Genomic DNA, 26,584 nt, shown 5'->3' with positions numbered 1-26,584 from the left:
AGGTGGCCCAGGGCCTGGCCCAGGAGCCCATGGCACAGCTGGAATCTGCCATGGGAGCTCCTTGTCCCTCTGGTGATGTCCTAGCCCTGCCCTGGCAGCAGGAGGGACCCTGGACTGTCACTGCTGCAGTAATGTCCCCCGTCTCTCCTAGAGAAGAAGCAGCAGCAGAAGCCCAAATCCAAGGGGGACATCCCGGTGCCCAGGTTCCGGAGGGGGAAGGGGGAGTCGGAGCGTTCCTACATCTGCCGCATGGAGCAGGAGGTGCAGCACGTCCTGTTCCTCACCGAGAACCAGCTCCAACGGGAGCCTGAGCGGGAGGACACGGCTCCGGAGAAGTCCCAGAGGAAAAAAGAGTGAGAGCAAGGCCAGGGGGGCCAGATGGGGCCAGCCCAGGCCTGTGGCCTGTCCCTCTGCTCGGTTCTGCAGGGCAGGTCTGGCGTTGGCAGCGGCTGGTGGGGCAGGTGGGGGGGCTGTGGGCCCCCTCTCCATGGATTTGGATCTCTGGGAATGGAACCACAAGCCTGCTTCACCCTCCTGGGGGGAGAGCTGTGGGATTTGTGGGGCTCCTGTGGGGTAGGGACTCACCTCCTTGCTCCCGAGCCCTGGCCACAGCGAGGCTCCTCAGGTTTCAGAAAAAGAAGCTGGAAAAAGCTCGGAAGAAGAAGGAGGAGAAGAAGAAGGACATGCTGGAGAAGAGCCTGTTCCAAGGTGGGGCTGGAGCAGGGTGGGCTGGAGTGACCCCCAGCACATGGAGGGGATTGGGAAGCCGGATTGACACATCCCCGGGGGCTCTGACCTGACTCTGGCTCTGGTTTCCCTCACAGACACGGTGGCGTTTGGGGAGGTGGTGACACAGCCGCCCACCATCACCTCACGGCCCCGGGGACGGGGTCCTGCCGAGCAGGTGAGCTCTGGGGGACAGTGCCACCCCCCCGGGTACCTGCAGGGCTGGGGTGGCCTCAGTGGCAGCTCCTGGCAGCGTGGTCCTGGTGTCTCATCCTTCATCCCTGAGCTGTCCCGGCTCTGCCCACAGGCTGGACGGAAGCAGCTCCTCCTGACGCCTCGGCTGGGCCGGAGCCAGGCGTCCCCCGTGTCCCCAGTGTCCCCAGTGATGTCCATGGCTCGCCGGCGCATCGTGGAGGAGGAGCGGGCGCGGGTCATCCAGGCCTACAGGGACATCCAGAGGCGGAAACAGCTCCAGCGGGAGCGTTCCCAGGCTGGGAACAGGGCCCCACACTGAGCCCACCCGGAGGGGCTGCGCATTCCTGGTCCCTCTGCAGGGACCCCGGGACTCGAAGGGGACATTGTTGTGATGCTCCCCTGTTGCTGCTGAGCCCTGGGACTCCCACAGACTCCCCGGAGTGGGGTCCCTGCAGTGCCATGGACCTGCTTGGAGTAAAAGTGCCAGTGGGAGCTGATGGCATGAGCATGTCTGTGCTGGCCCCCCTGCCCGAGTTCCTTAGGGACACTGCTGTGCAGGCAGATGGCAGTGCCAGGCATGTCACTGTCACCACAGGCTGGCCCTGGCAGGGCTCTGGCGAGGGCAGGACCCTCGTTGCTCGGCCTTGAGGAGACCCCAGTGCCTGGCCATCACCCCTCCAGCTCCAGTCCTCAGTGGGAGGAAAGCGAGGCAGTGCTGAGGACATGGAGCATCCCACAGGGCTCCCCTGCACGGCGTCACCTCCCTGTGTTGTCACCGCTCATGGCACTGTGGAGCCCCTGGTCTGCGGCCGCGCCACCCCTGCCCTCGGCACCGCTGCCTTTGTGCCCCCCTGGCCCTGCCAGACCCCCGATGACCCCGGTGCCAGGTGTGCTGCCACATCCCCACCGCTGCACCCGCACCCCCACCGCGCCACCCGCCCCATCCGTGCGATGTCCTCCGGCAGCCCCCGGCTCCTGGCCCCGGGGAGGCTCCGGGGCTGCTCCCGGCGCGGCGCGGCCGTGTCTGCCCTCACCTGCCCGCACAAAGGCCCCGCTGTTCCTTGGCCCCCGCCGGCACAAAGCATTCCCTGTTGGAGCGGGGCTGCGGCCGGCGCTGGCGGCACCGGTGGGATCCCGCGCTTCCGGAGGGGCTGGGCATGGGAGGGAGCCACCGGCAGCTCCGCTGTCCCCCACCGGAGCTGAGCAGGGACAGTCTCCACCGCCCTGCTTTTCGGGGGTCACCACTGCACCCCCGGGGATGTGGATGGGCCTTTGGGGTGGTCACATGCTGGACCCCGCTGTGCCATGTGGTGCCAGTGGCTGGGAGGAGGGAGCGCTGCGGTGACGGTGGCCCTGGGGACGCCGAGTGCCTGGCTCTGCTGGGCGATGTTCCTTCTGCCACCCGGCACCAGGTAAACACAGGTGCCAGGTAAACATGGGTGCCAGGTAAACACAGGTGCCAGGTAAACACGGGTGCCAAGTAAACACGGGAGCCAGGTAAACACGGGTGCCGTGGGGGGGCACGGCCACATCCCACTGCAAACACCCGCCTCCCACGGCTGTGTGTCCCAGAGCCAGGAGCGTGGGCGGGTGCCAGCCAAGGGCACGGTGGGGACATGGCATGTGCCATGCTCCCGCTGTGTCTCCCTCCTGCGGGCGCTGTGCAGGGCACATGTTCCCACTGGCAGCCCCTCCGCCGCCATCCCGGCTCCGGCTCAAGGAGAGCAGGTCACCCGCCTGCCCCCACGGAGCCATTCCAGCCCTGAATAATTCATGGCACCGGTGGCCGCAGGCTTCCTGCCCAGAGGAGGAGGAATGGCTGTGGAGGGGAAGGCGATCCGAGCGGGAAAACCGCCGCGACCTTGGCACGTCCTCCGTGCTGCGCTGCCTCCCGCCCGGCAGCCCATCTGCCCACGGGATCCCGGCCCAGCCGCCCCATCTGGGAGGGCTGGGGGCACTGAGGGCCCTGCCCTGAGCCCCCCTTTGCTCCCTGTCACCCCCAAAAAGGGGAACGCGGCACTGAGCCCGCAGGCACCGTGGTGGGATCAGGAATGGGGGAGCAGCCAGTGACACACCTGAGGGCACCTCCCGTCACGGGCCACCTGTGACAGCACCGTAGGAAAAAACCACCTTTATTGGGGTGACCTGAAAAAAAATGGGGAAGAGGAAAAACGACGGAGAAAGCCACAGGAAGGGCGAGGGGCCCAGCCCCCTCCCCCCTCCCCAGAGGGGTCCCCGAGCCCCGAGGGGGGAAGGCACCGAGAAGGCAGCTGGAACTGTGGGGCCCCAGCAAGGCACTGATCCCCCAGGCCCCCAGCAGCCCCCCTTCCCCAGCAGTGGGGAAACCGAGGCACGGCAGGAAGCAGAGCCAGGGACGGCTTTGTGTCCCCTGGGCCAGCTCAGGGTCCCCAGGGCTGGTGGGGTCAGGGTGGAGCTGGGGGCTCGGTGCCCTGGGGGGGGGTCCCACCAGCTCCCCAGCTTCAGAGGGTCCATGGCCCGGGAGGAGAGCGGGGTATCCGTGCATCACAAAGGCAGCGAGGGGACAACTTGGGGTGTCCCCATGCGAGCCAGTCCTTGAGGCAGGCTGTGGGGTCCGGGCAGAGCTGGCAGCTTGCGGGTGCCATGGCCAGGTGGGACGGGCAGGTGGGAGTGCTGGCTCTGGGGCCATATCCGGGCATCCCGTTGGCAGGAACTGGCTCTGGCTGCTGGCCAGGGTGGGATTCACACGTCAGGGCAGGATGAGGCTCGGCGAGACCTCGGGAGCAGGACGGAGGGGCCGCGGCTGTGCCAGTGCTGCGGGACCTGTGCCACGGGGGCTTCACCACCGGTTCCTGCTGTATGGGGACTGCACCTGCGGGCAGAGCGAGGTGGCACAGCACTGGCACCAGGACTGTGGCTCCTGCGCTGGTGGCATGTGCACCCTGACCCACCGGGGGGTCTGTGGGTGCTGGGCAGAGCCATCACCGTGGCAGGCAGACTTTGCCCCTGCCGTGGCCGGGTGCCCGCTGCTGTTCACCCACCTGGAAGCTCCGGTTGTCCCGTGGGGTGCCGACGTGCCGGGCCTGTGCCGTGAAGGCGTCCTCGGCTCGGAGCGTGGAGCTGGCACTGCCGGGTGCCGGGCTGGTGGAGGCGCGGGGCAGGATCACGTCGTAGGGACCTTCACTCTGAGGGACAGACAGACACGGGAGGTGTCACAGCACTGGGAACACCCCCAGCCCCGCAAGGTCCCGGGGGAGGAAGGCTCAGAGGGTCCCCACCCCTCTACAGCAGCCATCGGGACAGGGGGGTCGTGGCAGCCCCCACCCCCTCACACCCTGTCCCCCATCCCGGCTGCTCCGGTTGGAAGCCTGACAGGATGTGGCTGGTCCCCAGTGCCACCTGGTGTCACACTCACCATCCCCTTGTGCATCAGAGCCATCTCGGTGGGCTGGTACACGCTGGTCAGCAGCTGCCCGTTGTAGCCGCTGTACGGGGACACCGGTTTCTTGGCTGCTGAGACACAGGGACGGTCACCACAGAGCCACCCCCCCTCACCCCCCTCACCGGGGCTCCCGGTACCTCGTTAGCAGGTTTAATGAGCTGACTCAGCAGCTCTGTGCCTTTCCCAGGGGACACTCCTGTCCCCAGGGTTGGCATTGCTGCGCTCCCGGCGCAGCCCCTGCCTGGCTGCGGTTTGTTATTGTAGGGTCTCGTGGGTCCAGGTGCTGCTCGGGGGGACCCTCCCTGCCCTGTGGGGTACAGACACCTGGTGCCCGCCCGTGATGCCCACTGGGGTGACTGTCACCACCCCATGTTATTGTAGGGTCTCGCGAGTGCAGTGTCTGCCCGGGGCAGAGGGCCGGGAGCCATGGGCACCCCACGCCGGGGAGGGAGCACCCAGCAGCTCCTGGGCTCAGCCCAAACTGGTAGGCCCAGCCCGGCCAGTTCTTGGGAACCACAACAGGCGTCAGTCCCTGGCAGGTCACTGCCAGACGTCTCATCACCCACCCACTGCTGCCACCCCCGGTGGGGACATCCCTGAGGATGCCATGAGTGAGGGCCCCTGGTGCCCGTTGGCATCTCCACCGTGGGGCAAGAGGGTCCCTGGTGAGCCCCAGCATCCGCCAGCAGCCCCGCCACGGTGTGAGAGGGTCCCTGATGAGGATCCCTGGTGCCCACCAGCAGCCCCACCCAGTGGGGCAGGAGAGTCCCCCGCGAGCCCCAGCACGCACCGAAGGAGGGCTCATCCATGGAGAAGGCTTTGTTCTCCACGAACATGCTCTGGGACTTCTGCTCCTTGAGGATGGTCTCGTAGCCCACCCCGCGCGTGGGGTAGCCGTCGTCCTCGAAGGCCTGCTCGGGGCTGCGCCGCGTCACGTGCGTCACCTCGGGGATGACGTAGAGCAGGAGGAAGGCGCTGGCGTTGCTGACCAGCGCGATGGCCAACGTGGGGTCGTCCCAGCCGGGCTTGTGGCCGGCGCGCTGGTTCCCGTAGAGGTACATGACGGTCCACGCCACCCAGATGGCCACGGAGAGGCCGGTGGCGGCCAGGATGAAGGCGCCGTGCTTGCGCCAGCGGCCGTAGCGCCCGCAGAGGGCCGGCCAGGCCGCGCCGAAGGCGGCCGCCAGCAGGAACATGACGTAGACAAGCGCCATGACGAAGTCAGCGTCCGCCAGCTGGCAGGGGTCCGGGGGGCCCTCCCGCCGCGCCACCGTGATGAGCAGCCACTCGGCGTTGATGATGACCTCCACCGAGGCGAGGGACAGGGCCACCGCCAGCGTCACCCAGCCCCGCGGCGCGCGGTTCCGCCGCGCCAGGAAGTTGAGGGCCATGGCGTGCGCCAGGAGGCTGGAGAAGCAGATCCCGAAGAGGACGCCGAAGAGGAAGCGGCGGGAGGTGCAGGTGGAGAAATCCGGCCCCACGACGAAGTCGAAGGTCAGGCAGAACAACCCGAAGGTGCCCAGGAGGAAGAAGACCTGCGTGGCCACCAGGCTCTTCTTCTGGGGGTCCTGCACGAAGGGCAGGCTGGCCACCAGCACGATGGTGAGCACGAAGGTGGTCACCACGCCGAGGCTGGCCACCACCTCCACCGCGATGCCCCAGCCCGCTGAGAGGTCGCAGAGGTTGTAGTAGAGGGAGGAGAGGCCGTGGCTGCAGCCTGGGGGCGGGGTGGGCTGCGGGGTGGGCTGTGTGGCCGCCGTGGGGAGCAGGGCCAGCAGCACGGCTGCGGGCTCCATCCTGCACCGCGGCACCCAGGGACCCTGCAGGACATGGAGGGGTCAGGGCACGGCAACCAGGGACATGGATCAGCTCCTGGCTCAGAGCATCCCTGCCCACAGCCCCCCTCCAGCCATCCCACGGCAAGGAGGGAGGTCCTGGGGAGCCCTGTCTGTGCTGGCCCAGCTGAGCCCACCCCAGCAGGGTCAGGGAGCTCCAGATGGGACCAGGCAGCCAAGTGTCCCCCATCGACTCCTTGCCTGGAGGCTGGTGGCAGCTGAGGGGAAATCTCTGTGCCCCACATGTTCCCTCCTGACATGGGAATTCTCTGGGGCTGTGCCCATCCCTGCCACTGGTGCCAGGAGCAGGCAGCACTGTGCCCGCTGGCTTCCTGGGAACACCAAATGTGGGCCCGGGCTGGATGGCAGAGGTGATACTGGAGGACAGGGCTGACCCTTTGCCTTGTCCCTGCCTGCCACCACGTTCCTCTTTCCACTTCTCCTGTCCCACTTCCCTCCTCTGGCTCCGGGCACTGGCCCAGTGCAGGTCTCGTGTCCGGCCCACTGGCACGTAGGCAGCCGCAGCCTGGCACGGCACAGCACGGCACAGCCTGGCACGGCATGGGGTCCCGGTCCCTGTCCCCTCTGCTGCCACCCAGGAGTGGGCACAGGGAAGAGGAGGCAGCAGAGAAGCTGCAGCCCCACTGCTGGGGGGAAGAAACGGGGAGGACACCCCCGGCAAGCTGACTCCGGGGCCAGGACCCCTTGCTCCCCTAGGAGCACCCCGAACCGGGCACCCCCCCGGCCCCGGGATGGGGACAGGGACCCCGGTACGGGGACAGGGACCCCGGTACCGCAGTCGGGCAGAGTCCCCGTGCCCGCGGGTCGGACCGGCTCCACCGTGTCGGGATCGGCTGCTACCCCCGCACCCCCAGCGCAGTCCCTCCGCACCCCCGGCCCGGCTCCTCCGCGCTTCCAGTCCAGCTCCTCCTGCAACTCCCACCCGCTCTCCCCGCGCTCCCATCCCGCTCCCCCTGCACCCCCCGCTGGCTTCCCCCGCATCCCCGCCCGGGTCCCCCCCCGCGCTCCCGCACCGCTCCCCCCGCGCCCTCTCCCCGGTTCCCCCCCGCACGCTCCCCCCGCACGCCCATCCCGCACCGTCCCGGTGTTTCCCGGAGCTCTCGCCCGGTCCTGGCGCCGAAACTCCGCCTGAGCCGCCCCCGACCCTCCGGCCGGAGGAACTGAGGGGGCGGACGGGTCCCGGTCCCTTCCCGTCGCGGTTCCCGGTGCCCTCCCCAGCCCCGCAGGGCTCGCCCCCGCCCCAGCCCCACTCACTGGCCGCAGCCCCCCGGTGGCCGCCGCTCCGCTCCGCTCCCCCCGCTCCGTGCCGAGCCGAGCCGAGCCGAGCCAGCCCCGGTGCCGCCGCACCGTGCGCCTGCCCGGCCCGGCCCCTCCCCGAGGTGCGGCTCAGCCCCGGGAGCGCGGTCGGGGCCGGCCGGGACCTGCCCCGCCGCACCGGGCGGGGGCACCGGGACCCCGCCCCGGGGCACGGAGGGGGCTGGGGGCGGGAGCACAGCCCGGGCTGGGGGGGGTGGAGCAGTGGGGAGCCCACCTGGTCATCGGTGTGATGAGTCTGTGTGTGCGTAGGGGGGAGGTGTCTCTGTCATCAGTGCGATGAGTCTGGGGGGAGTCTCAGCCCGTCTCTGCTGAGCGCTGCCCGCTGGGAGAGATTCTCAAGGGACAAAGGCAGGGTAGGAGGGGCTGCGTCACCCACACGGGGCCCTGCGCCGGCCTCCGGTGGGCTCGGGGGTGGGAGCCGGGAGTGGGGCTCCGCAGGCGGCCCCGCCGTGTAAGGATACACAGGCCTGGAGGGGCCTCCCGGAGGAATGTCAGCTGACGGATAAAGCCGGAGCCCTTGGCAGGACAGCAGGACCCAGAAAACCCCAGAAAAGCCCCGGAAAAGCCCTTCCTGCGGAGGGCTTGGGGCCAGGGCAGCCCCAGCCTGGGGGCACCGACAGGGCTCAGTGATCCCTGTCCTGACAGGGGTGGTTGTAGCCCTGAAGCTGGGATGAGGTACCCCACTGTCACCCCATCCATCCCTGGAGCTGGGACAGGGCACCCCACAGACCCTGGGGATGGGGAAATGCTCCGGGAGATTTGGGGCACCCCTGGGAGAGGTTCCCAGGTTGCTGCTGCTATTTTGGGAGGGTGAAGCACGAGGGTGAAAGATGCAGAGGAAAGTTCAATGTGCCTCCAGCAGGTCCTGCCCCAATCCAGGCCGAGGTGGAAACAATCCAGGGAGAAAGGGTGGCTGAGCAGGAGCCAGCGCAAGGAATGGCACCCACCAGAGCCGGCAGCATCTGTGGCACAAAAACTGGCACCCACCGGAGCCAGGGGGGATGGGATGGTGTGTCCAGGCTCAGTGCTTCGCCCGCTGCCACCCTCCTGCCCTTCTTCCTAAGGAGCCTTTGGCATCGGGATGGCATTGGGTGTTGGATCATCCCTTCCTGCCCTCACAGGGCAGGGCAGCGCAGGCGAGGGGCTCTGTAGTGGCCCCCTGTGCCTCAGTTCCCCCAGGGATTTGGAATGCAGACTCCAGGACTGGATAGTCCCCTCTCTCCGGGCAAGGCTGAGCCTCGGATAAGCGGTGCCGGGAGCAGGGGCCGGCTGTCCTGCTGCCCCCACACCGGCAGCCCGGCCTCTCCACCGGCTGCTTCCTTCCGCCGGAGGGTTTCCCGGCTGCTGATTCAGCACGAGACCCCCGTGACCCCCCGTGGGGCCACCGGCAGGCGTCTGTCCTGCCGGGGCTGCCCCGTGCCTGCCCCGCGTTCGCCTTTGTGTCCCCCTCCCCCCCCCATGGAGGGTGATTTCCTCATCCTCTTCCCATGGGAACCCTCACATTCTCCCATGGTGGGTGATTTCCTCCCCCCTTCCCATGGGTACCCTCATTTTCCCCCCCACAACAGATGATTTCCTCTCCTCTTTCCCGTAGCGACCCTTCCCAGGCTTCCAGTCCCCGTTGTTTGCTCCTGGGGTTTTTGTAGGTCCTACAGAAATGCCCCACCGTGCTGTGGGGTCAGTGGGGGGTGATGTCACCGAGTGCTGGGACTCGCTGCCCTTGGTCCCCTCCCGGGGCGGTGGGTCCCTGGCACGAACCTTCCAGCACGGGCAGAGCCCGATCCCAGTTTCCCGGTGCCCTGGGTGGGCTGGGAACCGCAATCCCAGTGGTGGGACTGGGCAGAACTGGTCCTTCCAGCACAGAGGCCACGCTGAGGGGCTGGGATGCCGCTCAGCACCGGGATCTGGAGCCCGGCCAGGGCTCTATCCAAAAACATCGACACGCCGGGCGCATTTTTTCCAGGCTTACCTTTCCTCGGGAGCCGCAGGGACGGGCGGCTGGCACGGCTGGCACGGTGGCACCGCTGGCTGAGCCCTGTCTCCGCGGTGGCTCCCCTCGGGAAGGCGAGAACTGGAGGTCCGGGGGGATCCCTGTCGCCCTCCCAGCGCCTCCCGCAGCCCCGGCCGGGGCTCGGAGCCGCTTCCACCGGAGCCCCTGACGCCGTCAGCACATTTCCACCTCCTTTGCCAAGTAAATAAATACGCACCGGCTGGCACAGGGGGGCTGGTGGAAATCGGGGGGCGCCGGAGGCAATCCTGGAGCTCCCGCCGAGGGTTCCCGTGCCGGCCGAGCCCCCTGGCCCGCGGCCCCTCAGCCCCTGCCCGCCGGGTTAATAACTAATCCCTTCCCGGTCCTGCTCTCCTCACGTGCCAGAATTAATGGAGCGAGAACCTCCCAGGTACCCCCCGCGCCACCGGGTCGGGCTTTAACCCTGTGCCCCGGTGCGGATCCGGCCCGGGATGCGGCGACATCCCTGGAGGGGTCTGTCCGTGCCGGCAATGAGCCGGGCAGGGTGAGGGTGTGTGTGGGTCAGCCCCACATCCCCGGGAAACGCTGCGCCCCGTCCCACCCCTGTGCGGGCACAATCGGGGCTCGGCGGGGTGGGCGGGGGGGGTCAGTGGGGTTTGGGGGGTGCCTCTGTGCCCTGCCAGGGCCAGCTGAGCCCCTGCCCCCACCCCCCGAGCACCCCCAGGGTCTGTCCTGCCTGGTCTCAGGAATCGGAGCGGAAAGCCTGGACTGTTTGGGGGGATTACACTAAGGACCTTATGGGGAATTAGGGTGGGAAAGGACTGGTTTGGGGCGCTGGGGGTGCCAGCTCCTGTCCCCTAGGCAGTCCCAGCTCCTCAGTGTCCCATCCCTGCCCTCTGGTGGCAGCTGGGCCCGGCGTCACACCAGATTGGCACTGGTGTAACTCAATGCAGAGGGGGCATCGTGAGCCCCCTCCCCTGCAGCCGGTGGGAGATGCTGCACCCTTGTGTTTGGGGGACACCCTGGGTGCCCTGGGGGGGCCGCAGCCTGGCAGGGACACCCCCCGGGGTTCTCAGGTAGGGGCCAGGAGCTGGGGTCTTACCATGTGTCCAGGCCCCAGAGCTGGGGTCGCTGGACCTCGTGGGTGCTCCCTGCAGCACCCCCCAGGCAGCAGGGTGGGGGCACTGGGGTGGGCAGGGCAGAGGGACCCCGTGCCAGGGGTGCTGGAGCAGGGTGTCCCCATTCCATCTGCCCGCAGGGAGCCAGACCCAGGCAGAGTTTTGGTCTCAGCACGGCAGTTTATGGCAGAAGGACCATCCCGTGGGCTCCCAGCGGGCACCATGTCCTTGCAGGTCTTACAGGAGCTCAGCTGTGCCCACCACCCCTCACCACAGGCAGCCGTGCCCCCGGGCTCCCCAGGACCCGAGCTGGGGCACATCCTGGATGAGTTCTTGGGGGTCCCAGCACTCTGTGTCCCGAGTGGCTGAGCATGGATAGGGCTGAGCTGCCCATCCTGGTGGGGCTCAGGGAGCGGGCAGGGGTTCCTGGGATGCTGTCACCAGGCAGGGCACCCCAAGGGCCCCAAATGAAGGGCTGGGCACAACCATCTCCTCCTGCCACCACCAGCATTAACCCCGGCTCCGTGGAGGTCTCCCCAGGTCCTGGTGTGATGCGTGGGGCTGGGTGGGCACCGGGACCCCTGGCCAGGCACTACCCCGGCTCAGAGCGCGGTGCTGGCCAACATCTGCAGCGGTTTGAGGGCCGGGGTTGGGAAGTGGCTGCTACCCCGGCGGGATGGGCCGTGCCGGGGGTGCCCCCGCAGCACCTCGCCCACCGCGCGCCTGAAGGTCCGGCTGACGAAGCAGTAGAGGAAGAAGTTGAGGGAGGTGTTGAGCATGGCCACCATGTTGGCGACGTCCAGGGCCAGGTGCACGCGCCAGTCCCTCCTCACCGAGGCCACGTACAGGTGGCACATCATGACGACGGCGCGGGGGGCCCAGAGCAGCGCGAAGGCGGTGGTGACGGCCAGGAGCAGCGCCGTGGCCCTGCCGCCCCCCGCGCGCCGCCGCCGCTTCAGCTTGAGGATGATGACGGAGTTGGTGGCCAGGAAGATGCTGCAGGGCAGGAAGTAGATGGCGACGCAGTGGAGCCACTTGAGCGCCGTGTCCAGCGCCGTGGGCGGGTCGGCGTCGCGCCACACGTCCAGCCACCAGTAGAAGGGGATGCCGGTGGCCAGGGAGGCGGCGAACACGGCCGCGATGATCCGGCGCGTGCGCTGCGGGTACGACACGGCGCGGTAGCGCAGCGGGTGGCACAGGGCCACGTAGCGGTCCATGGTGAGCAGCACGGTGACCCAGGTGGAGGCGTGGTTGGCCGTGAACTCCAGCACGTTGACGGTGTGGATGAAGGCGCTGGGCACCGCCCGGGCCAGGATGGCCGTCTGCAGGATGAAGCCCACAAAGATGATGAAGACCTGGATGAGGATGTCGGAGCTGGTCAGGGCCAGCAGGTACCAGTACGACGACTTCTTGGTCCTGGTGGCCAGGCGGGACAGGGCCACGGCGGTCAGGATGTTCACTGGAGGGAGGGGAGCGATGGGTGGTGGTGAGACCCCCCCCCCCTGCAGCACCCGGGACCCCAGGGGTGCCCAGGCTCCAGCTGGGGGGGAGCTATAAATATCCCGGTGCCGTGGGGATTTGCTGAGCTGATTAATCTCTTCCGTGTGTCAGCCCAAGCAATACAAATACCATCTGTCCCTGTGGTGGTGGCACCTGCCCTGGGGCTGGGCAGCACAGCCGGGCACTGGGGCCGGATCTGAGGGCAGGGCGGGGGGAGCAGGTTTGGTTCCCCCACCCTGAGGATTCTCCTCCCCATCCCCAAACTCCCTGGGGCGATGGAAGGCTGGGACAGGAGCTGAGGCTCTGCCAGCAGCCGAGGGCACAGAGCTCAGCACCCCTCGGAGGGGCTCAGACCCAGGTGGGTGTTGCCCCTGCCCCCCCCTGCCCCCCCAGCCCCCTCACCTGGCAGCCCCAGCCCCAGCAGGACACTGTAGTACACGATGGGGACGATGCCAACCAGGCAGGGTGACCGCTCCGGATCTGGTTCCGGCCGTGCTGCCACACCAGCCCACGACACTTCCGTGCTGTTGGGCACTGGGACCGTCATCTTCTGCCAGGGATCGGCTGTGAGGGGAGACGGGAGCGTCAGGGGGAGGAGGATCCTGGTGGTACCTGGGCAGGAGGTCAGCTGTGACATGGCACTGGGGGCTGGGGGACAGAGACCGTCACACCAGTGTCCCCAGTGGGTTGGACCCTTGTCCTGCAGCATCCATGGACTGTGGGCAGCTCCAAAACGTGCCATCGCAGGCAGACTTGGGGCTGCTGCTCCCAACACACCCCGAGCCCCCTGTGCCATGTCCAGGCTGAGCCCCCCCCCACCAGAGCTGCTCCTTCTTTGTCCCCCAGCCCCTTTTTTGTAGAACGCCAGGTTAAAACACCATGTTCTTGGGCATCTGCCAGGCGAGGGAGGCTCTGGCCCCCAGCCCGGGCTGAGTGCACCCGCTGGGTCCCAGCGGTGACAGGGAGGACCCAAAAGTGCCAAAGGGGGGGTCCCAGCGCTGCCAAAAGGGGAGTGCCCACCTCCAGGCCGCCAGCGTGGTCCTTTGCCAGCTCCTCAGGCTGAGGAAGCAGAGCCAGCTCCGGAGGCATCTGGCAGCGGCCCTGCCCGTATCCTTATCTGTATCCGCATCCCTATCCGTATGTGTATCCGTATCCCTATCTCTGCCCGATCCCTGCCCTATCCCTGCCCTATCCCTGCCCGTATCCCCACGCCCACGCCCCGTGCCCGGATCGTGCCCACGCTGCCCTCGCCCATTCATAAACTCGGGCGGCTCCGCCCCCTCCCGAGACCTGCGCTTCTATTGGATAAAGGGAATTAGGCCTCACCCAATCAGAGAGGAGTTTTCCAGAGATGGCGGGTCCAGGGTTGAGCGCTGCGTTCTGATTGGTCAGAATCCCCCCAATTTATCATCTCCCGGGGGACCGCGACCCCCGGGTCCCGGTGCCGGAGGAGGGTGCGGGGTCCGGGGCGGTCCCGGAATCGGGGATGTGGGGGAACTCCTGAGCTCAGGGGTGTGTGGGGTGCAGGGGTGTCCTGCGATCAGGGGGTGCTGAGGGGGGGCTAGAGGGTGCAGGAGGGGGTCCTGAGCTGGGAGGGGGGAGCTACTGGGCACCGCTCACCTCCCAGTCCCACGGGGACCCCTAATTGCTCCAGTCCCAGTCACCGCAGACCCCCGACGGCTCCGGGGTCGGGGGGCGCGGTCAGGTCTCTCTCCAGGACCCCCACTGATGGATCTGCTCCCCCAGCAGTGCCCGAGAAGTGCGTGGGATCCTGGGGGTCCCACCCCCCCGGCCCTGCGACCCTCGGCCGGGATGGAAGTGCCAATCATGAGCAGAGCCCGGGGGGGGGCATGAAGCGGAGGATGGAGGAGCAGAGGGGTGCCAATTAACTTCAAATTAGCTCCGGCTAATCAGCAGGAGCGAGTCCCGTCCCTCCACGTCCCCCGCGGAACTGGGGCATCGATCGGCTGCAGCCGCGGCGGGAGCGCCTTTAACCCTTTCCCAGCCCTGATCCCCTTTGCGCTGCTGGGGGGGCGGGTCTGCTCTGGGCCCTCCTTTGCCCTCCCAGCCGGGGGTCCCACGCCCCAAACCCTGCGGGACAGGGACTCACACCTCGGTGGCCCCAGTGCCACTCGCTGGGCGCGTGGTGCCACCTTTCCTGGGCCCGGAGAGTCACTGGTGCCCGTGTCCCACTCAGTGGCCGTGTCCCTGTCAGTGTCCACGTCCCTGTCGCTGTTCGTGTCCCTGTTGGTGTCTGTGTCCCCTCCGGTGTCCGTGTCCCTGTCGGTGTCCGTGTCCCTGTCGGTGTCCGTGTCCCTGTTGGTGTCCGTGTTCCCACAGGTGGCTCTTTCCCGGTTGTCGTCTGTGTCCCCACCGGTGGCTGTTTCCTCTCTGGAGCCCGTGGCCCTGTCGGTGCCCGTGTCCCTGTTGGTGCCCGTGTCCCCTCCAGCACCCACAGCATGTCACAGCCTTCTGTGGCGCGGGACACGGGGCGGAGGGAGAGCGGTGTGGGCAGAGCCAGGGGCAGAGCCGCGGGGTGGGCTGGTGGGGCACAGGGACGTCACCGGGCCCGGTGGCTCCTGTGGGGGCCAGGGAAGGGGTCACCTGGGAAGCTCCGAGTGGCCGTGGCACAGTTCATCCCCACCCCGGAGCAATAGGGGTGGTGGTCTGGGGAAAAGCGGGTCCAGGGTCCACGGCCACCTCTGGGGACAGGGTGTGTGCGCAGGGTGTGACGTGTGAGTGGCACATGACTGTGAATCCGTGTGCTGCCCCTGTGTCCCTGCTGGGTTCTACCCTGGCTGTTCCCGAGTGCCCACTACCAGGACACCCTGCTCGTGCCTCAGTTTCCCCAGCAGCACAGGGAGGGGTGGGCTGGCTGGCATCCCCTGCCTGTCTCTGGGGCCACTGAGGAGATTCCCACCCCCTTGGTGCCCCCCAGCCTGCAGGGTGGTGCCCTGGCAGTGCTGCCTGGCACAGGTCGCTATGGTGAGCCAGCCCTGCGCCGCCTCAGCCGCAATCTCCGGGCCAGCGCAGCTGCTGCGTCACCTCCCTGGGGGCTGGGGGATGTCACCCTGTCCCTTGGTGCCCCCCCAAGCAGCCCCACAGTCCCATGTGCCCCCCCATGGCCTGTGGGCACCTCACCCCATGACCAGCCGATGCCCCCGTGGGGGACCGGGGGGTCGCTGGGCTGTGGGTGCTGCCCGGGCTGGCACGGTGCCGGCGGCTCGCCGGGCACACGCTGCCACAAGCTGTTGTTTTTTCAGGCGGGGGGTGAAATGAGGCGTCAGAGGACGCGGTGAGCCGTGAACCGGCTGTGCCACAGCGGGGCCCCCACCCCCTACCCCCCACCCCCCGCTCCACCGCGGTGAAGGGACACCCTCCTGGGCTGGGCACTCTGCTGGCACCACACTTGTGGGGGTCCCAGCCCCAGCCCCATGGCCAGTAGGGCATCACTGACCTGCCTGTCCCTGCGAGGGGACAGGGAGCCCCGGGAGCACGGCCTGGGGGTGGCTGGGTGGTTTGTCCCCAGCCCCTCGCCCTGTGTGTCAAGGCCAGATGCTGCTCGCCCCCCTCGGCAGCTGCGGCAACATCTGCCCACGCTCAGCATCTCCCACATGTTCCCATCTAAACCCGTGTCCCAGGCTGACTGTGCAGTGGGACGGGGCTCCTCAGCCTTGTGACCCACGTGAGCCCAAACCTGCCCTCAGAAGCCCCCGCTGGCACCCCAGGACCCCCGGCCCTGCGGTGGCACCGACGGCACCAGCTCTGAGCGCACCAGGCTGGACCCAACACACAAGAACTGGGAATGGTTCATATCCTCCCTGTGGCTCTGGCACTGCCGAGGTCTCAGTGTCTCCCTGGATGTGTCCCCAGGAGCAGGGGGGGTCCAGGCACTGCCCCTCCAGGTGACCTGGTGCAGGGCGTCTGGGCTGAGCACAGTGCTGGGGGAGCCCTGGCTGTGGGTAAGGGGCTGCTGTGCCCATGTGAGCTGGGCTGCCCCCGTCTTGTGGGGTCTGTACCCCTGTCTGTGTCCCATCTGGGGGTCCCAGTTCTGGTTCCCCACCCCCTGGTGCCACCAGGGCCACAGCCAGAGTTGGGTACTCACCTCTGGCAGCGGGGTGGGGGCACCCAGCACCACCCTCAGCCTGTGCCGGCGCCGCACCAGCCCCAGCACGTGGCACCGGGGCTTTGGGGGGGGGCAAACGCCACTCCAGCCCCGCGGCGAAGCCCCTCCAGAGGCGTCGGGGAGGGCGAGGGGCCATCGGAGGCCGCCCAGGGTGCACGGGCGGCCTCTTGGCTGCAAAGACTGGGAAAAGGGCAGGCAGTTCCTGCCGGCAGCCCGGATGCCATGGTGATGGGCTGCTGCCGGCATGAATACCCATGAGCCGGGGGAGCGGGAGGCCACCGAGCTGTGCCCTGAATGCAAAGACCCCGCCGCCGGCACAAAGGGCCGCGGGCCGCGCGCGGGGCTCCGGCGTGGCCGGCGGCAGGAGCGGGTGGCACACGGCGACATCCCCGTGCGGTGCCACAGCCCGTCGGGGCTGCCCCGCCACGGCACCCCGGGGTGCGGGGCTGGGGCTGAGGGGTCAGGGTGGGATGGAGGGAGGCCGGGAGCGGTTCCCTTGGCAACGGCCGGTCCCAGTTTCCACCAATCGATGTGTCGGCGCGGGCTGGGAGGGCCGGGAGGGCGCGTGTCCTACATAAGGACCGGGCGGGCAGCGTGTGCCCCGCCAGAGCCGGCAGATGCGCCTGCGACGCCATGGCCAGGCTGACGGGCGCCCGGCCCGTGGCCGCCCGGCGCTGGGGCTGCGCCGCCGCCTTCCTCCTCCTCCTCCTCACCGTGCAAGCCGGTAAGGGCGGCCGTGGTGCGGGGAGGGTCCCCGAGCAGGAATTCCTGTTGCCCTCCGTGGGTGCCGGGGCGCGGCTCAGCCAGGGACGGTGCCCACGGGCTCTCCGGCAGCCGTCGGGGTGCCTGGGAGGGATGCGAGTGGCTCCTGGGCGTGCTGTGCCTCGTGGCCGTGCCCCTCGGAGCCGGGCTGTGCTCAGGGAAGGGCTCGGAGCCGCGGGCAGCGACGTCCGGCGCTGTGGGGCGCGGGGTCCTGCTCCCCTTCCCCAGCCCTGCTCAGCGGGACTTAAGCCGGCCCCGGGAAGGGTAATCCGCCGGCAAGATGGGATTTGAGAGGCAAGATGGATTTGAGACAGATGGGGCCGAATTCCTCCTGGGGGAAGGATGCTCTGGGGAGCCGGTGGGAGTTGTGCCAGGAGGGAGAAGAGGAGAGGGAGGAGGGTTCTCGGTGCCCACAGGAGAGCCCTGTCCCACATTCCCAGGTCCCTCTCCAGGCCCTGTTGGGATCCCAGCACAGACCCGCAGTGACCCTACAACTGCGTAGACCACGGGACCCCCGCCCCTAGGAGTGGGGCAGAGCGTGCCTGGCTCCCCACACCCGTGGGCTCTCCATGCCCCCGTGTATCCATCGAGGATGTGGGGGGTTGTGGCAATGCCCGGGGCTCGCTGTGCCCACAGCAGGGACAGGGCAGACCGGGCTGTGAGCCAGTGCCGCCGGCACCCGGCCATTTCCCAGCACGTCCCAGCCTGGGACATGGTGGTCTCAGCCCTTCTGCTGCAGGAAGGCAGTTTTTTGGCTCTCAAGGACACAAACGTCCCCATGTCCCTTTGTCCTCCCACACTCCCCTTGGCACCAACCAGCCCTTCGGCACTGGGGGAGCAGAGTAGGAGGTAACCCCACACCGCCCCACAGCTGGGTCCCCTGGGCCGCCCGGGGTGCAGCACTGGGATGATCCCATCTCCCCACAGCCCAAAAAGCCGACCTTAGCGGGGACTCCACGGCCGCCACCATCAACCACTCGCTGACGCTGCTGCAGCGGCTGCAGGAGCTGCTGCAGAACGGGAACGGCAGCGACTCGGTGCTGCGGGTGCGCTCGGCCGCCTCCGACGAGGCCAAGGTGTTCCACACGCACCAGCTGCTGCTCAGCCTCCAGAGCGAGGTGTTCGAGAGCCTCCTGCGCAACCAGAGCGTCGTCACCCTGCACGAGCCGCCCGAGACCGCCGCGCTCTTCGACAAGTTCATCAGGTGCGTGGGGGGCCCCGTTGGGATGGGGATCTCAGGGAGGATGTGGCTCCCTTGGAGACCCAGTGGGATGGGGGTGTCCCCCGGGGGGGATGCAGCTTTCCTAGGGACCATGGGGAACCCCATGGGATGGGGATGCCCAGAGGGATGCTGCTAAGGAAAGGGGATGTTCCCTTCTGGGACCACAGGGACCCCATGGGACGGGTATGTTAAAAGGGATGCAGCCCAGGAGGGAGGATCCTCCCTGGGGGACCATGGAGGTCCTGTGGGATGGGCGTTACCTGGAGGGATGCAGCCAAAAAAGATGGATGCTCCCCTGAGAACCATGGGCCACTGTGGGATGGGGATATCCAGAGGGATGCATCCAAGAAGGGGGAATGCTTCCCTGAGCATCCCACGGGATGCAGCCCAGGAGGGGAAACGTTGCCCTGGGGACCACAGGGACCCAAGGGGTGGGGGTACCCGGAGGGGTGCAGCCCAGGACAGAGGCTGCTCCCCTGGGAACTGCGCTGCCGGAGTGGGGGTCCCCACGTCACCACCCACGCTCCCCCCAGGTACCTGTACTGCGGGGGGGTGTCCATCCTGCTGCACCAGGCCATCCCCCTGCACCAGCTGGCCAGCAAGTACCGGGTCTGGGGGCTGCAGCGCGGCGTGGCCGAGTACATGAGGAGCCACCTGGCCAGCGAGTCGAGCCAGGGCCACGTGGTGGGCTGGTACCACTACGCCGTGCACGTCGGGGACGCGGCGCTGCAGGAGAGCTGCCTCCAGTTCCTGGCCTGGAACCTGTCGGCGGTGCTGGGCAGCGCCGAGTGGGGCTCGGTGAGCGTGGAGCTGCTGCTGCTGCTGCTGGAGCGCTCCGACCTGGTGCTGCACAGCGAGCTGGAGCTCTACACGGCCGTGGAGGGCTGGCTGAGCCGCCGGCAGCCCGAGGCGCCCGTGGCCGAGCGGGTGCTGCGCGCCATCCGCTACCCCATGATCGCGCCCAGCCAGCTGTTCCGGCTGCAGGCGCAGTCAGCGGTGCTGGCGCGGCACCGCGGCGCGGTGCAGGACCTGCTCTTCCAGGCTTTCCAGTTCCACGCCGCCTCCCCGCTCCACTTCGCCAAGTACTTCGACGTCAACTGCAGCATGTTCCTGCCCCGCAACTACCTCGCGCCCAGCTGGGGCTCCCAGTGGGTCATCACCAACCCGGCGCGGGACGACCGCAGCACCAGCTTCCAGACCCAGCTGGGCCCCAGCAGCCACGACGCCGGCAAGAGGGTGACGTGGAACGTGCTGTTCTCGCCGCGCTGGCTGCCCGTCAGCCTGCGCCCCGTCTACTCGGACTCGGTGTCGGGCGCCATCCAGCCCGTGCGCATCGAGGACGGGCGCCCGCGGCTCGTCATCACCCCGGCCATGAGCAGCCCCGACTTCGCCGGCGTCACCTTCCAGAAGACGGTGCTGGTGGGCGTGCGGCAGCAGGGCCGGGTGCTGGTGAAACACGCCTACAGCTTCCACCAGAGCTCGGACGAGGCACCCGACTTCCTGGCGCACGCCGACCTGCAGAAACGCACCTCCGAGTACCTCATCGACAACTCCCTGCACCTCCACATCATCATCAAACCCGTCTACCACGCCCTCATCAAGGTGAAGAAGTAACAAGGGACAGCCGGGCCCCACGGGGGCAATGCTAGGTCCTCCTGCTCATAGGTAGATGGGGGTCCCCACAGTGGGGGACCCCGGGGCTGTGCTCTGCGCTGCCCAACCCTCCCCGAGTGTCCCCCTGCCATGTCCCATCCCCATCGCTGTCCCTGGGGATGGGGGATGCTGGGAGCCCTCCAGCACTGGGCGGGGGGTGCTGGAGGCAGAACATGCAGCCCACAGGCACAGTGCAGACCCCATGGGGACAGGGACAGCCCATCCTTCCTGTGGTGCCACCCCTGCAGCACTGGGACCCCTCTGTGTGGGCAGCTGGGTCCAGCTCAGGGGCAAACTGGGAGCTGCCAGGATTGGGGCTGAGGGGTCCATCTGCCTCTCCTAGTGGAGGAGGGGTGGGGGGCACCACCCCTGCTGATGGTGGCAGCTGCCCCATCCCTGTCCGGGCACCCTCAGCTTGTTCCTAATAAATCAGAAAACAAATGTGGGGATGTGTGGGGCATCTTTGGGGTGACACCGCTCCCCAGCTCAGCTCAGCTTGTTTCGATGGAACCCCTGGGAAGGAAAACACCCGTGGAGACACCCGGTCCCTGGGTGACCCCATCAGCACCTGGCAGTGCTGGGGGATGGCTGTGGCTGTGTCCCCCCATGCTGGGCATCCACAGGACCCTGGAGCAGCCACGTGGCTCCATCTCACAAGGATGCATTTCCCTGCGGGGACAAGGGTCCCTGTTTGGGGTGGGTTTGGCATGGGGAGAGCTGGCCCTGGCATTGCACACCCACGGGTGGGTTCAGCCCCAAGCAGAGCCTGGGGGAGGGTCCTGCCGGGGGGCTCCCCCCCAGCCCCCGGGGTGCCATCTGGGCCATGTCCCCATCGCTGTGAGAGCGCTGCCGGCAGCTCGTTAATGATTAATTAGGAGGGGTGAGGAGCGGGGGTGGATGCGGGCCTGGCAGTGTTTACCCAGAGCTGATAACCCAGCCGGGGGCTGCTCCTGCAGGGCCACACTGGGGGGACACACCGGGCTGTGCTCAGCAGCACCGTCCAGCTGGGAGGGAGCCTGGAGGGGACCAGGACCCCCCTGCTGCCACTGGCCACCCTGCTGTGCCCTGTTCCATGGGCTGGGGACACTCCAAGGGACACCCTGAGCTGCCATGGGTGCTTGGCCAGGCTCAGCCACCGGCTTTGAGCCATGTCCTGGATTGAGGAGGGGACAGGAGGAACAGGATGACTTTCCCACCCTCTGCTCGACCCTGCTGTGACAAAAGAGGAACCACGATGTGGAAAGCAGTGGTTTATTCACCACAAAGAAAATCAGGATGCCAAGGGCCAGGGAGCAGCCGTGGGGTCAGGATGCTGTGCAGGGCCCAGCCCATGGGGGCACAGAGCCCACGGGGACACAGAGCCCACAGGGGCACAGAACCCACAGGGGCACAGAACCCACAGGGGCACAGAGCCCACGAGTGCTGCCCAGCTCAGGGCCAGCAGCCTCATCCCTGCAGGAGCCATGGAGCAGCAGCTCTGGCACGGAGGGGAAAGGAAGGCGAAGCTGGAGTGCACTGACCTTGGCATCCTCCCCCTTCTCCTTCTCCTCCTTTTCCTATTCCTACGCAGCCTCCTGCTCTTCTTGACTCTGAAACACAGAGGCTGACCCTGTGCCCTGCCCTCGGTGGGGTCCCTGCCACAGTGCCCGCTGTGTCCCGCCCCCCGTACCTCTGACATCAGGGACACTGTCTCTCCCCTCCTCTGCTGCTCAGCCTTGATGACACTGAAGAAATCCCTGCGGGCCTGCTTGAACACCTGCTGGGGATCCTCCGGCTCTTCCTTCTTGGCCTTTGCCAGGAGCTGTGCCCGCACCTGCAGCTCCCGCTGTTTGTCCTGCAGGACCTTCTCCCGCCGTGCCTCCCGCTCGAACATCTGTGGGGGGATTTGGGGCTGAGGCGTGTGGGGGGCACAGGGGACCCCGTGCTGTGCCCGGGGACAGCGCAGGGCTGTGGGCAGAGCTCTGTGTGTGGGGCTGGGGCCATGCCCCTGCTGAGGGGGCTCGGCTGGGGCCTGGCACGCACCGTGGAGGTCAGGGACTTCTCGTTCTTCCGGAGGGTGCAGAGCCCCGAGGAGATCTCCAGGATGTTGATGGTGCCCTGCCTGGTGCCACAGCCGATGATGCGCCCGTTCTCCTGTGGGCGCAGGCTGAGGAGGGGATCGTTGCTCATCTGGGGATGGGGGACAAGTGGGTGGTGGCACTTGGCCCTGGAAGTCGGGCAGGATGAGCTGGCAGAGGCACAGCCACGGGGCTGCCAAACTCGCTCCCCTCTCCTTGCTCGGGGCTCGGAGGGGCTGGGAACACACCTTGATGCTGAGGGAAGGCTCCTTCTGGTGGAAGAGGAAGTCCCAGACGTCCAGGGTCCCGTCCGACTTGACGGTGAAGAACACAGACGGCTTCACGGGGCTCCAGCACCCGTCCAGCAGGTAGGGAACGTGGCACCTGCGGGCAGAGCTGTGCCTCAGCCACACTGGCATCGCTCTGCTTCGGCCTGTGCCACCATCCCAAGCCGACCAGACCCCGCTGGCACCCAGGGATGGTTTTTGGCCAAGTAAACACACCCCGACACCTACTTGGTCTCCATAATTGATGACGAGTCCAGGTTCTCCTCCGACCAGATGCGGGCAGTCCAGTCCCCCACCGACAGGAAGACTTTGGGGTTGAAGGGGCTCCTGGCCACGGCATAAACGGCCCCGATGTGGCCATTGAAGACGTTGGCGATTTTCTCGGGGGGGGGTCTTGGCGTCGCGGTTGCAGTTGATGATACTGCCCTGCTCCGTGCCCACCAGGAACTTGGTGGGCTGAGGGTGGGAGCAGGAGAGAGCAGCTGTCAGCAGGATGGGGGTGGACAGCAAGGGGGCCCTGCTGCAGCCAGAGCCCTGGACCCACCACCAGTGGGGGATTTAGGGACTGAAATGCCAGAATAACCCTGTGTTTTGGGAGCACATCCCAATTCTTCATGAATCTGGCCCCTTGGGCTGTGCCTGTGGTTGGGGTATGAGCAGTGGGCACAGGGACACTGACCATGGAGAGTGAAAAGTCCAGGGAGATGGCACCCAGGGCATTCTGCAGCTGGTCTTCCCGGGTGATGTCCAAGATCAGCCTCTCGCTGGGCTGTGACAGCTTGCGGATGTCCCACCACAGGACCTGTGGGGGAGAGGCCATGGCAGGGGGCTGTGGGGGCTGCTCCTGCTCACCCAGGGGTGCTGGAGCCCAGCAGCTGCCCTGTGCCAGCCCAGGGGGCCTGGATCTTGTGCTGCTGAGGGGCAGCACAGGCAGGGGAAAGCTCTTTTGGGTCCCCTCAGGAGCAGCTGGCACCATCCCCTGCCCTGGCCCCTGCCCTGCCCCAGCCCCTCACCTGCCCGTCTGTGGAGGCTGAGAAACACTCAGTGCCTGTTCTGGAGGGCAGCCAGATTGCTCCATACACGGGGTCCCTGTGGCTGAGCTCCAGGGGGGTCGACTCCATGGGCAGCCCCCCTTTCCTGGTGTCCCAGTACACTGGGAAGGAAAAGAAAAGCCTTCGCTCAGCTCCTTTCCTTGTCGTGTGTTTTCCCCTTCCCAAGTCAGAGCAGGGAGCAAACCTCACCAGGTGCTTCCCACGTGCTTCCCACCCCCAGGGGTGGCGGGAGAGGGGGGAGCACAGCACCCTTCCTGCTCAGCCCCTGGATCCAGCCATCCATCCCTGCCATGGCTGCCCCGAGTGCTGCAAAGGGCTCCCTGGCATTGTGTCCTCCCTTCCCTGGGCACCCACTCAGGTGAGCACACCTGTCCACAGACAAATCCCAGGCCCTGTTCCAGTGGGATATTCCCAGTGGCAGCACTAACTGATGACACCCTGTGAGTGCAGCAGTGCTGGAGCCAGGCTCCTGCTGAATCAAGCCCCCCACCTGCCCCGTTCCCCTCACCTATCTGCCCGTTGTAGCAGCCTCCCAGCAGGTGATGCCAGTCCTTGGGATTGTATTCCACGGTCAGCACAGGGGACGAGAGCATGAGGGTGAGGAACGGCTTGTAGGGGTATTCTGCCAAGGAGGGACGAGTGAAGAGCAAAGGGTGAAGGCAGCACCCCAAAACCAGCCCCCCATCCCACCCCACTCCCTGCCGTGGATGTGCTGGATGAGGTCACTGGGATGTGGCAGGGAAGGGAGCTGGCCTGGGGACAGACCCCTGGTACCTCCACCCCTCTTCTTTGTCCTTTTCACCCCAAAACAAACCAGGTCTGAGCGAGGCTTGGACAGACCAGGGCAATTCTCACCCCAGACTCCTGCTGCCTCTTTTCTTCCTTCATCGACCCAACTGAACCACATCAGGACAAGAACCTTGTACAAGGCACGTGGCTCTGCTGCCTGTTGTGGTTCCGGAGCCACGGAGTGGGATTTTATTTCCCGCTTTCCAGCTCCCATTTCTCCCCGGGAGAAACCTCCCCCCGCTGACCCTCCCCGGATGCTGCGAGGCCTCATCCCTCTCTGAGCCACAAAGTGCTTCCGCTATCGACCGGTGGGTTTTCCCCTCCCCTTACCCATATCCCAGATGTAGGAATCACAGGGGATGTCTCTCCTCTTGTCCTGGAACTCCAGGCTGCAGTAGGCCACGGCCAGTTCCTTGCCAGAGTCGGGGTGCCAGGAGAGGTGCGTGGCCGTCCTCCTGACCTTGTTTGGGTCCCTTTGGGATGACAGATCATCCAAGAGAGGTTACTTTGTGAATCCCTGGGATGAGCATCTTGCAAAGGAAGTTGTGGGAACCACAGTTAAACCAATCTGCAGCCCTCGAGCCTTGAGTGCAGGAAATGATTCTCCGGTGGGTTGGGTGGGGGGAGAAGAGTTGATGATTTCATCGTCTTTCCAGTTATACCTTTCTGAAAATCCAATTCTCTTACTGGATCTGCCTCCCAAAACAACCCAACAGCCCCTGATGCTGAAATTAACCTTTGAGGCACTGAAAAATAAGCAGGGAAATCCTCATGCTCAGAGCTGAATCTGATCCTGGTTCCCATCCCCAAATCACCTGGGCAGGGGAGGGCAGAGAGGGAGGGATGGATGATTGGGCAGGGGGGTTCCAGCAGTTCTCTCCAGCCACAAACTGATCCAGGACCATCCTAAACCCACTGGAATTCAGCTCCTAAAGGTTTGAAGGTGGTTTGACCCCACTGTGGCCCTGGGGAGCCTGGTGAGCCCCCCTGGCTGTGCTACCTGAAGGCACTGATGGTTTTGGCAGAGGGAGGATCCTCGACCCCCTCTTCCTCTTCATCGTCTGCAAAATATTCCTCGTAGATGTCGATGGCATTGTTCTGCCTGATGCAGTGCTCCATCAGCTGCAGGGACAGCACAGGATGTGTCTCTGGGGGCTCTGGGGGGGGGTCAGGGGGTTTTGAGGGGGATCAGGGGCAGGGCCTTACGGTGCCAAGGTGCTGGATGGTTCTGGTGTACATCTCATCCCTCTCCACCTCCTCCCTGTAGCGGGAGGTCAGGTCCGTGTTCTTGGGGTCGATGTGCTTGGGCCACCCGCCCTCCACGTGGTTCATGCCCCGGGATGTCGCCTGCACCCGCTCCGTGTTCACCTGGGCAGGGGGACACAGAGGGATCGGAGGCCCTGAGCCCAAAGGGTGCCAGACACACCTCGGCCCCTCGGGCCAACTGCCTTCCACGTGTTTGACATCCCGGGATGTCACCTTCATCCACTCCGCGTTCTCCCGGGGAGTGGGGACATGGAGGGATCGGAGCGACCTGAGCCCAAAATGTGCTTGACTTTGTGCCCCCATGAGGGCCCAGCACAGCCCCCAGAGTTCCTGGGGGGTTCCCCCGTACCTCGTGCAGAGCCATGACGGGCGCGTGCTGAAGGGCGAAGTCCACGGGGTCCTGGGGGATGAAGTCTTCGGCCAGGCTGGGGTCCGGCGGGATGTCCACGGTCACCTCGGCCGGCAGGTCCGAGAAGTTGCAGGGCCGCCCAAAGTCGCTGCGCTTCCGCGTGTACTCGAACTTGATCTCCATGGTGAGGGGGGACCCCCACAGCAGGGGGGGCTTGGGAAGGAATGGGGTGTTTGGGGAGAGACCCGAAAGGGAGTGAGGGCCTCAGGGAAGACTCCAAAAAAGAGTGGGAGGCTTGGGGATGGAGGGTCCCAAAAGAGAGCCCCTGAAAGATGAGGAGGCCTCAGGGACGGAGAGCTCCAAAAGAGAGTGGAGTCCTTCGGGAACCCTTAAAGGGAACAGGGGCCTCAGGGGTGGAGGGAGAGCCTCAAAAGACAGCAGGAACTTTGGGGAGGAAGAGAGGGTCCCAAAAGAGAGTGGGAGCCTGAAAGGGAGTGAAGTTGTCAGGGATGGAGAGATGGTCCTGGAAGGGAGTGGAAAACTCAGGGAGCCCCAGGAGGGATTGGGGAAGGTGCCAAAAGGGAATGGAAACCTTGGGAAGCCCCAAATGTGAGCAGGGAGCCTGGGGAGGGAGTACCCTGAGAGGGCCTGCAGGGTTTTAGGGAGACCCCAAAAAGGCAGCGGGAGCCCCAAAATGGGGCTGAGCCCCAGGAACAGAGGGATGAAGAGCTCTGAGTGTTAAAGGAACACCCCGAAGGCCCCGGGACCCCGGTGGGGCCCGTCCAGGTCCCGGTCCCGGTGGGGCCTGACCGGGGACGCGTCGCCGTTGCCGGGCAACGCCTCGACACCCCCACGTGACACTGGCGCTGCCGTCACGTGACACAGGCCGCGTACCGACCTCCCCGAAATGGCGGCGCCC

The 26,584-nt window shown here is 66.7% G+C and overlaps 5 protein-coding genes across 5 annotated transcripts; 2 read left to right on the top strand and 3 right to left on the bottom strand.

Annotated features, from left to right (window-relative positions):
• The first annotated feature begins 59 nt into the window (after positions 1-59).
• CCDC137 (coiled-coil domain containing 137) lies at positions 60-1,418 on the top strand. The gene is made up of 4 exons (XM_027691695.1): positions 60-353; positions 626-708; positions 825-904; positions 1,034-1,418. Exons 1-4 carry the CDS (start codon positions 250-252, stop codon positions 1,238-1,240), a joined length of 474 nt encoding a protein of 157 aa, XP_027547496.1. The 5' UTR covers positions 60-249; the 3' UTR covers positions 1,241-1,418.
• Positions 1,419-3,491: 2,073 nt separating this feature from the next.
• GPRC5C (G protein-coupled receptor class C group 5 member C) lies at positions 3,492-9,547 on the bottom strand. Its single transcript, XM_027691789.1, has 5 exons — positions 9,485-9,547; positions 5,133-6,162; positions 4,316-4,410; positions 3,942-4,085; positions 3,492-3,772 (listed from the first exon to the last, which is right to left on the bottom strand). The coding sequence occupies exons 2-5, from the start codon at positions 6,136-6,138 to the stop codon at positions 3,740-3,742; spliced, it is 1,278 nt and encodes a 425-aa protein (XP_027547590.1). The 5' UTR covers positions 6,139-6,162; positions 9,485-9,547; the 3' UTR covers positions 3,492-3,739.
• Positions 9,548-11,204: 1,657 nt separating this feature from the next.
• GPR142 (G protein-coupled receptor 142) lies at positions 11,205-12,649 on the bottom strand. The gene is made up of 2 exons (XM_027691791.1): positions 12,505-12,649; positions 11,205-12,061 (listed from the first exon to the last, which is right to left on the bottom strand). Exons 1-2 carry the CDS (start codon positions 12,647-12,649, stop codon positions 11,205-11,207), a joined length of 1,002 nt encoding a protein of 333 aa, XP_027547592.1.
• A 4,172-nt stretch (positions 12,650-16,821) lies between these two features.
• BTBD17 (BTB domain containing 17) lies at positions 16,822-20,302 on the top strand. Its single transcript, XM_027691788.1, has 3 exons — positions 16,822-16,952; positions 17,918-18,194; positions 18,746-20,302. The coding sequence occupies exons 1-3, from the start codon at positions 16,862-16,864 to the stop codon at positions 19,824-19,826; spliced, it is 1,449 nt and encodes a 482-aa protein (XP_027547589.1). The 5' UTR covers positions 16,822-16,861; the 3' UTR covers positions 19,827-20,302.
• A 964-nt stretch (positions 20,303-21,266) lies between these two features.
• Positions 21,267-26,516, bottom strand: DNAI2 (dynein axonemal intermediate chain 2). The gene is given in 13 exon segments (XM_027691859.1): positions 21,267-21,454; positions 21,535-21,738; positions 21,888-22,034; positions 22,171-22,306; positions 22,438-22,598; positions 22,600-22,665; positions 22,889-23,011; positions 23,223-23,362; positions 23,770-23,883; positions 24,381-24,523; positions 25,051-25,172; positions 25,257-25,418; positions 25,666-26,516. Coding segments are annotated over 13 exon segments (1,728 nt in total). The 5' UTR covers positions 25,849-26,516; the 3' UTR covers positions 21,267-21,427.
• Between the last annotated feature and the right edge of the window lie 68 nt (positions 26,517-26,584).

This window comes from Neopelma chrysocephalum, unplaced genomic scaffold, assembly GCF_003984885.1.
Source record: "Neopelma chrysocephalum unplaced genomic scaffold, ASM398488v2 Primary Assembly neopelma1_84, whole genome shotgun sequence".
NCBI lineage: Eukaryota > Metazoa > Chordata > Aves > Passeriformes > Pipridae > Neopelma > Neopelma chrysocephalum.
This window is presented reverse-complemented; position numbering and strand designations above follow the sequence as displayed.